This window comes from Patiria miniata, unplaced genomic scaffold, assembly GCF_015706575.1.
Source record: "Patiria miniata isolate m_02_andy unplaced genomic scaffold, ASM1570657v1 HiC_scaffold_1, whole genome shotgun sequence".
Lineage (NCBI taxonomy): Eukaryota > Metazoa > Echinodermata > Asteroidea > Valvatida > Asterinidae > Patiria > Patiria miniata.
In genome coordinates, this window is record NW_024037047.1 from 8,938,769 (window position 1) to 8,951,081 (window position 12,313).

Genomic DNA, 12,313 nt, shown 5'->3' on the forward strand with positions numbered 1-12,313 from the left:
TCTAAAAAAAAAAATCGGACCAGAATTTAAACATAAACTGAACAATAATAACGTATTCTTATACACAACCAGTTCATCCATTTCTTTATTATGCAACAACCAATTCATCAACTTCTAGATGTTTGTTTCTTTTAATTTTTATATACATATATTTCGGAATAGAATATACTATATAAAAAAGTACTTTAAAATATAAATGTCATACAAAACGAAGCTCACACCTCTTATTCGTTTTAACTGAATTCGGAAACAAAACAAAGTGAGCTGAAAATATTACAGTATCAAAAAGTAAGACGGTTTTCTTTTTTTGGATATCTCCGATGTTCAACGTATTAAAAAAACACACGAAAGTCTGTAGCGAGCCAATATGGCCCATCAGGCCAGGGTTTTTCTTCGGTTTCAGCGGCATGATGAATCGATTGACAATAGAGGGCGAGTAAAAAAAACCAAACCCAAATGTCGGGACTATTGTTTGAGGAGGTTTTCATGTAGCACTTTGAAAATCTAGGATATGAAAGCCCAATTCACAAGCTTTCTTTTAGTATAAGAATCATTCAAATCACTCATGTACTTTTCAAGTTACGGAATTTTAAACACAACCACCGTTTTAAAGTTCTGTCCACGGATCACAAAAAAGGTGCGCGTGCTTTCAGCAAAACGAAAACAATTCACATACATCCCATGTGATTTGTTTTCGTACGGTTTTGCTGAAAGAACACTGAACTTTTTTTTGTGATCCGTGGACAGAACCTTAAAACAGCGGTTGTGTTTAAAACTCCGTAACTTGAAAAGTACATGAGTGATTTAAATGATTCTTGTACTAAAAGAAAGCTTGTGAATTGGGCTTTCATATCCTAGATTTGAAAGTGCTACATGCAGAACTTCACCAAAACAATGGTCCCGACATGTGGGTTTCGTGTTTTTTTACTCGTCCTGTTGTAGTTTGTTTTTATGGGATGCCAGTCTATCGTAGGTTACTCCACAGCTACAGCTGGTGCCTATTTATGCTCCTAGTGGGGTGAAGTGGCTTGCCCAAGGACACAACATATGACCAGCAGCTGGATTCGAACCCCTGCCCCTCGGAGTCACTAAGTTCCACTTACTCTATAACCACTAAGCCACACTCCACAAAGTTCAAAGAAGCATACCTTAATGCCATTATCATGTTGCGGGAAGTTGGATTTTTCCCATTCAAATCAACGCGACCAAAGCGAGGCCGGAAGGAACAATAGTCGGGTTCCTTTTTGCACAAAAAAAACATTATCATTCACTACTGTTATTGGATACAGGGAACATGACTGAAATGGTGACAGCATGATAAGGTCTATACAACAAATTTTGAGCAGGGACAGTGTGGGGATAGTGTATGTACCATTAAACAAAACAAAAAATAAGTAACCAGCTCCTTTAAAAGAATAAAATAGCTATACTTCGCATGTTAAGCCCGGTTCATAGGGGCGTGAAAGCGAGAGCGAACGCGAATTTGTGACGTCATGGCAAGTATTCGTGCTGCGAATTCGTAAAAGTTGAACATATTTCAACTCGGGCGAATTTCGCAGCGAATGTTTCACGACTTCAAATTCGCTTCGTATTCGCAAGAAGTAGGAACCGGGCTTTATGCCGTTTAAAATGAACGATGTGCCTCGCAGAATGTCCAGGAGCCACGTATATATTCCGCATCTCTCTATCTACCATACACCACAAATACGTACCGTTATCTGGTCAAAAGCAACCAAAGAATACCCCCGAAAGTAATATCAGTTTGTAAAATCCAGCGACACGAGATTCCATAAAAAAATTCAACAATATACATACCCTGTAAATAGTACTTCTAGTATTATCGACCCCAAAAAGCATACCAAAACACGCACGTCGCCGGTTTCCGATTTGTGACAAAACAACGGCATCCCCTTCCCCTCTGGCAAAACTGACTTTATAAAGCCCTCTTTTGCAGGCACCCTTGCGATTGATAATGCGTTTACGAGTCAAAGACTCGCCGTAGTTAAGAACAGTTTAAGAAGCCTACATCTGGCTTTCGTAATGCCAAAAAAGGTCTCCGGTTTCTGGCGTGCGCACGCGTCGCCGTAGCAAAATTAAAAAGTTTTTTTTTCAATGTCAGGTGATGTCTCAAAACTAGATTTAGTCGAACACCATATGCAGTCATCAGCCGACATTTTAAGGGGGAAAAAAACGGTAAAGAAAAAAAAAGCCGCGTCGCCGCACCACTTTTGGTGCAAGCTCCATACCAGAAACCGGAGACTGTTTTGGCCTAAATGGTCAGTTTACAGTAAGTCTCTTCATATGTTTTTTAAACCGAGGAAAACATGTTTAAAATTATCACAATATGTTCGTAGACGATTTTGAGTAACAAACAATTTGTGCAAATAACCAGCAAATTCAAACCATAAGGATGAAAATTAAAGACCCAGCCGCTACACACAAAAAAGGTAAGTTCTCCATCCGCTCCACTTTAGGGCGTGTTCAGCTTGTTTCCCACGGCCTGATTATACCTGCAACAATACGTAAAAGTCAAGATCAATAAACGATTTGCTCTTCAAAGAAGGAGGATCGTTTTGCTCTTCATGCATTTTGTTCGTTTCCAATAATAACACCACTCAACATCCAACGAAGAATTAAAGCCTAACCTGTTGAAGTTTCAGCTCAGTGGATGTTACGCTTTTCGAGAAAACAGTGGAAAACCATGCACAACTTTTTTTTATCACGAAGACGATTTCGTTAATAGAACGCTTACCAAATTTAGTCAATTGACTGATCGTTGAAATCACCTTTACAGTTCTTGATTTCTTCTAAATGACAGCAAGCCAGACGGAATAATTTCACGGGGTGTTTAGTACCAGTGCAATCTTTAATCCAAGGCCTTTTGATAACAATTTGGAAGGTTACTTTTGGGACAATGGTCATTATTATCCTTTTAGGTCGGATCCAAACTTCACGGAGTTTCGAACAATTTTCAGAAGACTCCTTTTGCTTATCAAAATACAGCTTGGAACCGAGGGCGGATGCAGAACACAATTTTTTTGGGGGTCCCAAAAAAATTTGGTCCCCCAAAATAGTGAGTCCAAAAAATTACGGCGTGGGGTTCGGGGCCCGCTTAAGGGCCCCGAATTTTTGGGGGGGATTCTAGATGTTCTGTGGTGTGATCTGAGGCAATTTCTGACCTCTTTGACCAATTTTTTTTGAGGAAAAGATTGTGGTGTACGCAGTGCCTGCCTTCATTGCTACGTCACTTTTTAAAAAATGGTCCTTTGGGGGGGGGGGGGCATGGCCCCCGTCCCCCCCCCCACCCCCGCCTCTGGATCCGCTCTTGCTTGGAACCCGTCTGGCATTACAAGAAGCGTGATATTTGGGTCGCTGGTATTTTCTTGGCTTCGCAAGTATCTCTGCTTATAGAAGGTAGACACTATTACACGATTTTAATATTATTACATGAGGGAATATACCCAACTATTGTCTTAGGCAATAAAAGACGCATGCTATTTGAGCCGCTGGTGACTTTGATTCGCAAGTATCTGGGCATAGCAGGTAAATATTACACGAGGTTAATATAGGTTTTCCCGGCCAATTTCCTAAAATGTTCATTCACTTCTGAAAATCGGTCACTCATTTTTGTCTGAATTTGAGAATCGCTCTGAACACGCGTTTCATGTTCGGTACCAGAGCATTCGATTCCATTTCAGTTCAATCAATAATTTAAGTAAGTGATGGAGCAGCACCTTTCGTTTGTGTCCATTCAGATTCGTTTACAAGACTTCTTTTTCGTTTTAGAGGGCGATTTCAAACATTGACCATTCTATTTCACTTTTAGTTTAATGTTCTGTGATGTGATCTGCTATTTGGAATGAGAAAAACGGTTTTTTTTATTGCACATTCACGAAATTGTATTCCAGAACTCTGCGCGAAAAGGTATGCTTGCGTAAATGAATGCACAGGTAATGTAATTGGACGTCTTTTTCTCAAAACCGAATGCACGGACAATGAAAACGATTGAACTTTCACTGAATTAAAATGTGATTAAAGACGTGCATTCATATTCAGACGAAAATAAATAACCGATTTTCAGAAGTGAATGAACATTTCAGGAAATTTGCCGGGAAACCTATATTATAACCGAACTTTTGTTCATAGTCTCAAATTACCTATTGGTAAAGCTGATAGAAAAAAATGTCTCTCGATACTTACATACAACGATGACAGCAATTATTAGCAGAACAACAACGACGCCGATGACTTTATACTGAAAGTAAGAAATTGAGACCGACGAATTAGAACAAAATTACGAGTCACACCAACAGTCACACTGATAGCAACACACCCAAGTGTGTACACACCTGTAATCGTGGACACCCTCTGTCTTTCTTTTGTTTGGACCCTAACTTTTTAGCAACAGCTCTCATTGGTTTTGTACACGAATCTCAATCGTGGACCATATTGTCCTCTATTGTTCAAGGTCCACGATTTGAATGCGTATACAAACTCAAGACCAAAACATACAAACACACAGCCTTATATACTTTCTGTGGACATTGATTTGTATTTGTGCAGTTACGAAAACCCAGAGAATAAAATCATCCACAGTGAACACACTCTTTCAATCTCATTTTTTAATCATGATTTCCTTGAGTGTTCCTCATTATTTTGCGAGGAATACACATAACCAAAATGCCTCTAAACCTGTTTTACGGGGGGGGGGGGGACCTAGTGTGGACCCGTGCAAGTCCACAAAGCGCTCACGCTTTCTGCACGGCCTATTTTGTTCGCAGGTCCACAAAGAGTATGCAAGGTTAGAGCACACTGAGAGTACGTGAATGAAAATCTAAGACTATCCAGGATGAACTGAACATTTGACAATGATAATTTCATATCTTGCATCAAATCAATGAAGAGATTACTCACCAATCTGTTCTTCCATTTATAATGCGTTTTGATCTGTTTTGACGTTGTCTTAAATGACGAGGCCTGTGCCATCAGATCATCTGTTGGAGAAAAGTTAAAAGAACAAAAAAGCCATCAGTTGTATAAGAATTTGTATAATTGTTTTTAAAGGGCATTACACCAGGTGACCGTCGTCACGCGTCTTGTGTAGTCTTCTTACAAATTCGCGCATTTGAAACCCTAATTGACCGCCCCATGAATGACGCTTTGACGGGGGAACAATGGAACCTTTCAATGCAATTTGCTTGAACATGATTTTTGCGTTAGAACACTCATATGCCCTTCTGCCGGGCACCCGACGACTATGGGTGTGGCATCGAAGAGGAGCACCTGTTTGTGCCCACGTGCGCGCATTGGGCGTGGTCTACTGGCTCATTGGTAGTTTTGCGCATGCCCTTGGTAAAGATAAATTAGGACAGTGACGGGTCACGTGTTAGGGTTTAGATCCCTTAAAATTTCATTAGAAGTCCATTTCTCTGTGAAAAGAATCTTTAAGAGACGTTTCAAGGACATTTACATAATGGGCTTATATAGGACTAATCCTGTAAGGGTATTTTCACGGTTTTTTTTTAATGACCCTGGCCACTGAGGATTATCATTGGATATACATAACGGTGTTTTCATGGACTACTAATCTGGCTTAATATGTTGAAAAATCCGTGAAAATCTAGTTAACTGTAATTTCAAGGGAAAATGGCTCTTAGACGAATTTTTAAAGGGATGAAGATGTTCATAATGTGATGTTTCGACCAATCATATCCTTGTTTATTGCCTGGCGAGCCGCGAGCGTGCACTTGCATATATGATGCGCGCGTCTGAATGTGTGGCACTGATTGCTACACATGCTGTTGCCCATGCGCGTGAGCAGTGGGCGGGGCCAAACTGAACCGTGAGGTATATAACTATAGTACAGACGAGCGGACTCGGAACCCACCAGAATGGTCCATCAGGTCGTCCAGCTTTTCGCCCCGTTCCAGGAGCTTGTCCACATTCGTGTGTAAGATGACCGCCACCTCGTCCACCTCGGCTTGCAGCTTCTGCACGCGCTTGCTCTTGGCGCGAGTCGATGCGGGGTCCGAGTCCAGTTGAGCATCGTCTCTGGGATAGGTCCTCGACCGGCTCCTGTTTGTGTGCATCAAGAGCTCACGGTTAGAAATAACATACAAATACGTAACAACTAAGTAACACTAAAAAGGGATAGGGGTAGAAATACAGGCGAGTAAAAAAAAAAAAACCGAAAATGTCGGGACTATTATTATTGAAGTTCTTCATGTAGCACTTTGACAATCTAGGATATGAAAGCCCAATTCATAAGCTTTCTTTTAGTACAAAAATCATTCAAATCACTCATGTTCTTTTCAAGTTACGGAATTTTAAACACAACCACCGTTTTAAAGTTCTGTCCACGGATCACAAAAAAAGGTGCGCGTTCTTTCAGCAAAACGAAAACAATTCACACACATCATGGGCGTCGCGAGGGGGGGGGGGGCACTTGCCCCCTCCCCTGGAAAAAGCAAAAAAAAAAAAAAAAAAAAAGGAAGAAAAAAAAAAAAAAGAGGCGCAAATTTAAGTGGTGTAAATTTAATGAGTTGGGGGGGGGCAAAATGTCCCTGCCCTCCTCTAAAGCTGATAAATCGAGAATGTGTTGAGAAATACAAGCATTTTTTTGGCCAAAAAAAATGTTTGCCCCCCTCTAGAAAAAATCCTGGCGACGCCCATGAATAAGGTTTATGAATTGGGCTTTCATATCCCACATTTTGTAACTAGGCCTATATCCATTTGATTATATCCATTATATCCATTCCCCTTGTGAATGCATTTGGGTACAAATTGAGTGGCTTTCAGTCTCGTAATTTATCAGGCTGTGTCATTCAAAAAACTTTGGATAATTTTGATTCATTTGTTATTATGGTTGGACATATTTATGAGATAATAATACACTGGGATAATATGGTACAACTTGACAAGTGGTATGGGAGCAATAATGTGGACATTGGACATAGAGTGCATAAGCCACTCCTAACTCGTGGAACAACCCCCATCGGAGTTCCATAATGTGCTTTACCTATTCGGTGAATAGCACAAAATACACAGGGTTAAAATGTATTATGAAAGTTCGCTCGTACCCCCGCTCTGTAAACAGGACGCTGGGATACTCTGATGAATTCACGCTCTGATTGACCATAGACCTGCGCGTCATCAAGGTCATGACTCTGCAAGGTTTGAAACGGCCGTTAAGACTGATTCAGTACTTTTTTATTCCAGTTTAGAGATATCTTTTTCTCGTTGAAAAGCGTAATAATGTAGGAAATTCTGTAAAACTTATCTGTGTTGTAAATTTACAATTCCCGTCACTTGCTCAGGCTCCGTTTCGAATCACGAACGGTCGGATTGCATCATGCGACGCTCAAAATTTTGTCTACATGGTCCGCAATGAAACAGAAATCACATTCGGTATGCAATGTGCGCATTTCTATGGGAAGTTTTCGGATAGCATTTTGCGCACATTGTCTAACTGCGGTCTTGAATAGCAGCAGCCAGATGCTTTATACATAGGTCATAGGCCACTTCCTTCACAAGATTCTGTGAAGCTCATCAGTATCCCAGCGTCCTGTTTGCAGGGCGTGGGGTACGAGCGAATTAAGAAAGTTGTTATTGAAAAATACCATGGAGCAATTTGGAATCTTTTGAGAAATGATGAAACCATACATGGGGAAAAAAAACATACAATTTCCCATGGGAAAAAGCCAATGGGAAAACTCCCATGGGAAAAATCCCATGCTTCATGGTGTACGTCCAATTCACCATGCAGTTCCCATGGGGTCCCATGGGAAAATTTCGCATGGGAACAACATATGGGAGATTTCTGTAAGGGCCGGTATTGTACCACCATGGTGGTGCCATGGGGTTACAATAGCTGCCCATGGTGTCCCATGGGGACACCATAGCATGTTCCCATGGGGCATGTTTAGACGGAGGAAAAACGTTGCAATTAACGTACCTGATGACGCCACTTCTGCGATATACACAGTTTATGGAGAGTAAAGAACATTTTCTAAGTATTTCCTAACAAAATTGGAATATTTCTCAGTCCCAGATTCGATCATGTCTTATCATTTTTGCAATGAATGACTAAGCTTCATTGAGATGATATGAAGAACAAGTCAGGTGTGTTTACAAACACAAATGCCCCGCAACCGTGACTGTTTCCATGACATAACATCAACTTACATGTACCTTGGTCAAATGGAACGTTCATTGACAGCATTAGTGTCTTCTGTAGGTTTTATATGAATTAATCCCTAATCCCTATGATCTCAGAATAAATACAAGATTTCCATTGTTTTAGCCACTGTGACCTTGACCCTTGACCTTTCGACCCCCAATGCGATAGGCTTCTTAGGATTGCCAAGGACAATCCACAAACCAAATTTGAAGTTCATATGTAAAGTATATCTCAAGTTATCACGCTGACAAAATTTCTTTTGTTTTTTCCACTGTGACCTTGACCCTTGACCTTTTGGCCCCAAATGCAAAAGGCTTCTTAGGATTGCCAAGGACAATCCACAAACCAAATTTGAAGTTCATATGTAAAGTATTTCTCAAGTTATCGCGCTGACAAAATTTCTATTGTTTCAGCCACTGTGACCTTGACCCTTGACCTTTCAGCCCCAAATGCAATAGGCTTCTTAGGATTACCAAGAACAATACACAAACCAAATTTGAAGTTCATATGTAAAGTATTTCTCAAGTTATCCCGCTGACAAAACTTCTTTTGTTTTAGTCACTGTGACCTTGACCCTTGACCTTTTGGCCCCAAATGCAAAAGGCTTCTTAGAATTGCCAAGGACAATCCACAAACCAAATTTGAAGTTCATATGTAAAGTATTTCTCAAGTTATCGCGCTGACAAAATTTCTATTGTTTCAGCCACTGTGACCTTGACCCTTGACCTTTCAGCCCCAAATGCAATAGGCTTCTTAGGATTACCAAGAACAATACACAAACCAAATTTGAAGTTCATATGTAAAGTATTTCTCAAGTTATCCCGCTGACAAAACTTCTTTTGTTTTAGTCACTGTGACCTTGACCCTTGACCTTTTGGCCCCAAATGCAAAAGGCTTCTTAGAATTGCCAAGGACAATCCACAAACCAAATTTGAAGTTCATATGTAAAGTATTTCTCAAGTTATCGCGCTGACAAAATTTCTATTGTTTCAGCCACTGTGACATTGAACCTTGACCTTTCGGCCCCAAATGTAAAAGGCTTCTTAGGATTACCAAGGACAATCCACAAACCAAATTTGAAGTTCATATGTAAAGTATTTCTCAAGTTATCGCGCTGACAAGATTTGTCCGGACACACCCACCCACCCACCCACCCACCCACCCACCCACACACCCACCCACGGAAGGACAAGGCGGAAACAGTATGCATAATAAAAAAAGTGGCGTCATGCAGGTTGCAACATTGTTTCCTTTCCTACCTCCATGATAATATTATTTACCAACAGACCCGGAAAACTGATACAGATATGTGAAATCTGACACTCGGCTCATGTTGACACGACCTCGTGTCTGACTTGACCTGACTTTACTTTATTTCCTTAAAGTACAAAATCAGGTTGAATACATATGTCGGTAACTTTGGTGTGAATATGCCTACAACTACTGCGTTCAAGTCCTTTAGTAGAGATAATTGTTCTATGGTCTAATCTGTTTCCTTAAGTTGCTTTAATTATGCGGTGGAATATATTCTACTGCCAGTATTGTAGCAAAGAAGATTGACAACACACAAGTTTCAACACGATCGACCTAGGCCTACACCTACACGTACTTCCTACCACTTGAACTGCAAACGCAAAAAAAACGTGTGACACTGATAAGGGCCTTACTCTGTGCGATAACTTAACATTGTGATAAAACTTACATGATGTAGGCCTATAGGCTCTGAGCGGGAAATATTCTCGTCACCGCCGAGTAGTGCAAACGGCAAGTTTGGCTTGAAGTTGACACATGTTTACCGAATAACACGATGACTGTGCTCTACTTCGCTTGAAGTGAACTGACAACTATTATAACTGCAACACGTCCCTTTGACGTGGGATGCATGTGTGCACTGTAAACACGTATACAAGGCAGCCTGGTCGAAAGCAGAATGGTTCAGTGCACATAAAGAATTCCGTATATACGCACAACCGATCCGTCGATTTGTATTCAGTTTTGGCGCACGTACGTATCGTGATGAAAAGCCAATATGATTGTCAACAAATTACACAAGTGCAAATTGTCCATGTAAGTTTCGTTTTCTAGTGCGGCTCTTGTCCTTGCCGTAGTACGATGACCTCTAATGATCTTTCATTGTACGTGTATAGGTGAAGTTATATAACAAGGAATAAATTAAAGTGTTTAAATCACCGGTGATTCGTGGACGGAAGTACGTATATCAGGTGATCCGAGTTCGAATGCCAATGATCGTTTTTCACTTCTTTTCATTTTACCTTTTAAATAACCAAAGTGAGGAAGGAACATTTTTTCTCACAAGACGTAAAGCCTATCTTGGGTTTGTGTTATGGAGAAGAAGGCATAAGATATGCACGTGGGCCTAATGGACCAATCAGAAGATGGGAAACGGATGTCGTTTGGGAATGAACAATTCGCCGGCCCGGATTGGTCTGTGTATTTGATTGTTTTTGTTTTGTTTTCACCGAAGACTCTAGCTTTCCGAAAATACCCGGGTAGAGTTTTAAGGATTAGTTTACAGGAGGATCGATATATAAGATTTGAGGCTTTGCGTGGTGGAGTATCGGATATCGTTTCGGTTTGCGGTAACACTACTGCTTAGAAGATATTCTGAAAAGAAATTGTCCTGCTTATTAATTATCAACTTTCGCTAAGTAGTTTTTATTATGATAAGAACAGTCCTGCTTTAAGTTCTTACAGAACTTGTCTTTGGTCTCAACGATTCGACTAGCCTGCTCTAGACGATGACTAGAGCAGGCTAGTCGAAACGTTGAGACCAAAGACAAGTTCTTAATTTTAGCTGCAAAAAGCAGCTCAACAATGTCTCTCCGTTGGTTTTTTTGTTTGTTGTAACAAACGTTGGAACGTTTGAAACACCTCGGCGCTATCAATCACCTGCACCGTACTCTATGCAGTCCCCGAAAAATGGGGTCACGGTCGAGGGTCTCGCAAACCTGATGTTTGTACCGCGAGCAGTATCCCCTTTAAGAAATCAAAGAGCACAATCACGTCATTCATTCATGAAGACAAATTCGTGGGATAGTTTCGAGCTTGTTATGAATGCAGTACAAACATGACTCGAGAAGGTCACTTCTCTCAGACTGATAAACGCTTTGCAAACATTATATTCAATAGGCCTACATACAAGGCAGCAAATTTTATCAAAGAAAACCACCTGCGTGTTTATTAGCATTGTTGAGTGTTTCGTGTTTTGTTCTCGTAGACAGAACTTATGTCCATATTTGTCTAGACCACCATTGTTTAATTACCAATGGTTGGGTTTTCCAATGTTGACATGCAATTGCAATGTAGGTCTATAAAACAAATCGTTTTGGAAATAACACTTGTGGATTTCCAAGAGAGAATGCCAGCATATATTTAGCTACATATCTTCGATCAGTTCCGAGTCTTTACGCACCCCTTGAAAGCATGCGATGAACCGCCAAACATAGTACATCTTGATAGCTCATATCTATCAAGAAGTGGATCAAATCTTGTCGACCCAGTCAATACTCAACCTCATATTGACAGGTTCCATTTTACGTCATGTGTTGTCAAGCCACTGTGGTCGGAGGGGGGGGGGGGCTACCCATAGAGTTAAATTAAGGATTTATTTCACGATTAACATTTTCATAGAGAAAATCCCATTCTAATTTTTGAAGAAAAAGTTGACACTTCAATCAAGGGTATTTTTTTAATTAGCCACTCCACAGAACTATATACACGAAGTTCAAGCGCCCATCATCATTTCTTCTTTTCCAGCTCGAAGAGGGCAATGGTCTATGCCTCTTTGTTTGTGAAGTCCGAATAGAGTAACATGACAATATTTACCAGATAAGAGGGGACAGTAAGCCTGGTACAAAAACCCGAATATAACAGGCCAACTCGAGATTTCTGTTAAAAAAAGGATTCACGGCATGACATGAAGTTCAAGCACCCTTCAACCCTTCCACATTTGAGGGGGTAATAGTCTAGGCCTCTTTGTTTATGAAGTCCGAATAGAGTAACATGACAATTGACCAGTGACAGAAACGTATGCTAAACACGACATATTGAATTTCACTTAAATGAATGCCTTATCAGGGACCTCGAAAAGTCGCTCACGGAAGCTGTTGTATC

At 40.6% G+C, this 12,313-nt stretch overlaps 1 protein-coding gene across 1 annotated transcript; it reads right to left on the minus strand.

Moving 5' to 3' along the window:
- Window positions 1-1,449: 1,449 nt before the first annotated feature.
- LOC119722075 (vesicle-associated membrane protein 3-like) lies at window positions 1,450-10,112 on the minus strand. The gene is made up of 5 exons (XM_038192088.1): window positions 9,882-10,112; window positions 5,888-6,075; window positions 4,915-4,994; window positions 4,201-4,255; window positions 1,450-2,510 (listed from the first exon to the last, which is right to left on the minus strand). Coding segments are annotated over exons 1-5 (354 nt in total). The 5' UTR covers window positions 9,884-10,112; the 3' UTR covers window positions 1,450-2,481.
- Between the last annotated feature and the right edge of the window lie 2,201 nt (window positions 10,113-12,313).